Source organism: Entelurus aequoreus, linkage group LG10, assembly GCF_033978785.1.
Source record: "Entelurus aequoreus isolate RoL-2023_Sb linkage group LG10, RoL_Eaeq_v1.1, whole genome shotgun sequence".
In the NCBI taxonomy this organism is placed as follows: Eukaryota; Metazoa; Chordata; class Actinopteri; order Syngnathiformes; family Syngnathidae; genus Entelurus; species Entelurus aequoreus.
Genome location: NC_084740.1, coordinates 17,435,715 through 17,440,714, shown reverse-complemented (window position 1 = coordinate 17,440,714; position 5,000 = coordinate 17,435,715). Strand labels below are relative to the sequence as shown.

General features: G+C 37.9%; 1 protein-coding gene across 1 annotated transcript in view; it reads right to left on the bottom strand.

Moving 5' to 3' along the window:
• The window catches only part of LOC133659122 (P2Y purinoceptor 13-like), an 11,585-nt gene that overhangs the window by 5,834 nt on the left and 751 nt on the right, over positions 1-5,000 (bottom strand). The window contains 5 exon segments of the mRNA XM_062061856.1: positions 98-142; positions 144-193; positions 196-487; positions 579-645; positions 647-709. Coding sequence (XP_061917840.1) covers positions 98-142; positions 144-193; positions 196-487; positions 579-645; positions 647-709 — 517 coding nt within the window.

Genomic DNA, 5,000 nt, shown 5'->3' with positions numbered 1-5,000 from the left:
GTTAACATTTTAGGAGTGAGTCCGAGTCCTTAGCTTTCTAAAAATTTGGACCGCAGCGCTATTTACAGTAGTTGAATAGCCATGGTTTACTACATACCTGACAGAAGTAGTTGTATCCTTCATGCCAATCCAGGCCCCGCTTTACTCTTCATGGAGGTACACTTCACTTGTCCTCCATTGTAGCGTGGTGGCTGTTGCTTAGAATCGAATTGGGGAGTGCTAAACAAAAGATAGTGACCCAGACAGCTGCGCTGATCACTTGACCAAGCCTGATCCGGTGCAAAACGTCTTTTCCAAAAGGTTGGACTATCTTCATGTATCGATCTAGACTGATGAGGCCCAGGAAAATGATGCTGATGTACATAGTGGTATAGAAAAGGACCGCAGAGTAACGGCAGTAGATCACTCTCAGTATCCCCGATCCCACACCGGCATCGGTTATAATCTTCATAGGGATTGTGAAAGTCATCAACAAGTTAGCCGCCACCTGTTGAGTTCAAATATCACATGTAAGCTGTCTGCAACAACTCCACACAGCTGTGTGTGGTGTAAAAAAAACAACAAAAAAATGAACTAACCACATTCTTTAAAAAGACCAAAAACGTTGACGTGTTTGGGATGTTGCAGAAGATCAAGCAGCTACAGAGTAAGGGCCAGTGCGACTATAAAGATGATGCTGTAGAGGTAGGGGAACACCACTGAGGTCACGCTTTTATCCTAACACACTTGGAGGCATTAGCTAGCGAACTGTACATCTTCAGGGCTTTTGTCCTGGGAAGGCTGAAAAGAAAAGAAGGGTTGTATGATGAGAATGGAACAGAGATGACATGTTGTACAAACGGTGCTAGAACCAAACTCAGTGAATGAACAATCTTCAACCTAATCCTTTTGTGGCCCTAAACAAGATTGTGTTTGTGGCTCCCTTAATAATAATAATAATAATGGATTTTATTTATAAAAACACTTTACATTGAGCAAACAACCTCAAAGTGCTACAGTGTATTATACATTGAGCAAACAACCTCAAAGTGCTACAGTGTATTAAAAATAAAAAGATAATAAAACAATAAAATAAAATTACAAAAGATTAAAGTTAGTATTATTTGCGGAGGATACAACAGCGTTTTGTTCAGGAGAGAACACACAGGAGATAATACAAATAATAGCAGAAGAAATTAACAAATTAAAAGATGGTTTGACAAAAACAGACTATCGTTGAATCTTAGTAAAACTAAAATAATGCTATTTGGTAACAGTAGAAGAGAAAGTCAAACACAAATACAAATAGACGGAATAGAAATTGAAAGAGTAAATGAAACCAAATTTCTAGGTATAATGATTGATGATAAATTGAACTGGAAATCTCACGTAAAAAATATACAACATAAAGTAGCAAGAAACACGTCAATAATGAATAAAGCAAAACATGTTCTAGACAAAAAATCACTTCATATTCTCTACTGCTCACTAGTGTTACCATATCTGAGCTACTGTGTAGAAATATGGGGAAATAATTACAAAAGTACACTTCATTCATTAACGGTGTTACAAAAAAGATCAGTTAGAATAATACATAATGTTGGATATAGAGAACATACAAATCCTTTATTTATTGAATCAAAGATACTGAAATTCCACGACATAGTGAATTTGCAAACAGCTAAAATTATGCACAAAGCAAACTATAACCTGCTACCCAAGAATATACAACAATTCTTCTCAACAAAAGAGGACAAATATAATCTTAGAGAAAAATGTAATTTAAAACATTTGTACGCACGTACAACACTTAAGACCTTCAGTATATCAATATGTGGAATTAAATTATGGAATGGATTAAGCAAAGCAATCAAACAATGTACTAATATGATCCACTTCAAGAAACTCTTCAAACTTAAAGTGTTACAAAGTACAAAGAAGAAGAACCATGACAAACATTTTCAATTTATTTCATCCATTCATTCATCCATTCTTAAAGTAATCTTACTTATCTCATCATATGAAATATGACTTTCTTCACCAATTATTATTATTAAATTCTTACTATTATTTATTTATTTATTTTTATTGTGATTACATATGGAGTTTATTGTGAAAAAATTGAGAACAGGAAGTGAATAAAAAAAGTTTCAGCAACTGTTATGTAAAGAAAAGGGGTAGGATTAAATAAGCTCTGCTTCTCCTACTCCTTTTCGAACATGTTGAAAAGAGAAACTGGAAATTGTGATGTATCATGTTGTATGCTTGCATGTTCGAAATAACTCAAACTCAAACTCAAACTCAAACTCAAATAAAAACTAATGGCTAGAACTAGCATGCATATATATCTAAAAAAAAGGCTTTTTTTTAAAAGAGGGTTTTCAAGCCTTTTTTAAAAGCATCCACAGTCTGTGGTGCCCTCAGGTGGTCAGGGAGAGCGTTTCACAGACTAGGAGCGGCGGAGCAGAAAGCCCGGTCTCCCATTGTTCGTAGCTTTGTCCTCGGAGGTTGGAGGAGGTTTGCCTGTCCGGAGTGTCGTGTGGAGGATTTGGGGGTGAGCAGTTCTTTTGAGGTAGAGGGGGGCATTTCCATGGAGGCACTGGTGGTTAGTTGGGAGACTTTGTATTCAATCCTGAATGGAACAGGAAGCCAGTGAAGGGATTTGAGAACTGGTGTGATGTGGTCGTATTTCCGCACTCTCATCAGGATCCTAGCAACACTATTCTGTAAGTACTGCAGCTTCTGGATGTTCTTGCTGGGGATCCCGACAAGAAGACCATTAAAGACCTGTTAAAGACCCTTTCGGTCTTTAACACCACTTGCGTAAAACGCTAGGGTTATGGAGCTAAATGCAGCCGAGTGAGTCTTCCTGCCACAACACTCTTTGAAGCTTACAGCTTGTAAAGGTGAATATGTGGCTGTCATCGATATCTCCTACCACAGTGAAGCCAATTGAAAACTGCTATGCCGCTTTGGCATTAATTGAAAAAGTAAACAAAGCACAATAAATGGGCAAAACAATGATCAAACAAATGTTCTTGAGACATATATTTTTGGGGGGAAAATGTGCGAATACACTATATTCGCAAATAGCACGGTCGTTTTTAGAAATGCGGTGGTAAATGTGCTGACAGCTTTGAAAGCGATGGTAAATTAGACATTTTTGTCATTGTCAAAAATCCAGAGGCACACCGCCAGCAGAAAACATTAAAACATGAAACTCAGTAGACAATAAAAAGTCGTTGTCGCAATTGTTGGATATGAATTTAAACCATAACCAACCATGCATCAATATACACTATATTGCCAAAAGTATTTGGCCACCTGCCTTGACTCACATATGAACTTGAAGTGCCATCCCATTCCTAACCCATAGGGTTCAATATGATGTCGGATCCACCTTTTGCAGCTATTGCAGCTTCAACTCTTCTGGGAAGGCTGTCCACAAGGTTGCGGAGTGTGTTTATAGGAATTTTACACCATTCTTCCAAAAGCGCATTGGTTAAAGTTGAAGTTAAAGTACCAATGATAGTCACACACACACTAGGTGTGGCAAAATGATTCTCTGCATTTGACCCATCACCCTTGATCACCCCCTGGGAGGTGAGGGGAGCAGTGAGCAGCAGCGGTGGCCGTGCCCGGGAATCATTTTTGGTGATTTAACCCCCAATTTCTTTTTTTTTTCTTTTTTTTTTATGTCCTGCCCAGCTTCTCGGGCAAATCATATAGCAGATGTAGATGCCCATATCGGCTGTTCAGATTTACTTTACAAAAGAGAAGTGTAGGATACTTCTCTTGTTGCCTTACTTGTATTTTGACTTTATTAAATGTATTTATATTATCATTTGGTGCAGCCGGGCCAGAGCAGGAGGGGATAGAAAGAGAGAAAAAGGAAGACAGAGGGGTGAATTGTGGGGACAAGAGGGGGATTAGACAGAGAGACAAAAACAACAACAGCAAACACAACAACAACAACAACAGAGCAACATCAGCAAATACGACATGTACAAATATGATGGTAAAAGTAATAGCAAATAAGCAGTTAGCGAAAATTAAAAAAAAAAATACAGAACTGAGCATTATTACACAAAAATGGAGCATTATGAATACCAATAGAAATAGTGCTATTGATAATAAACAATACCAGTACTTTACCTTTATTATCAACAATACAATTGTTCAAATGCAACAATACATATACGTAATGATAACTTGAGATACGAAAGAATGCAGAAAAATGGAGGGGAAGAAAGAAGCAACCTTAACCTTGTAGATTGTTATAGTAACAATAGGTTAAGCTTTGTCAGTGTGCATGTGTTATACCCAGTTTACCCTAGGGCAACAACGTAATGTATGTTTGATGAAACGTGATTATGTGCATGAGTGTATGTGTGCATATGTACTTGAATATGTACAGTATGTGTATGTGTGCTTGTACAGTGAATGTATATGTACAGTATGTGTATATGTGTGTACAGCGAATGTATATGTACAGTATGTGTATACAGTATGTGTGTTTGAACAGTGAATGTATATGTACAGTATGTGTAAATGTGTGTTTGTACAGTGAATGTATATGTACAGTATATGTATGTGTGTGTTTGTACAGTGAATGTATGTGTAGTATGTGTATGTGTGTGTTTGTACAGTGAATGTATATGTACAGTATGTGTATATGTATGTTTTTACAGTGAATGTATATGTACAGTATGTGTATACAGTATGTTTGTATAATGAATGTGCGTGTGGATGTACGAACTTTGAGTGTGTAAATATGTACTGTATTTATTTGTATATGTATGTGGGAGCGTAGGTACCTATGTATGTCTGTATGTATGTGTGTGAGTATATGTGAATTTGCATGTACAATACATTTGACTCCCAGTGTGTGCGGGAGCCAGAGTACGGCCCCAGCCTCCCCGAGAACCCATCCCACAAACAGTAGGTGTGGTGCCCAGGGAACCAGGGGCCACTGCCCCCACGCAGCCAAGCCGGACAGCGACAGGAACCCCAGAGCCTGG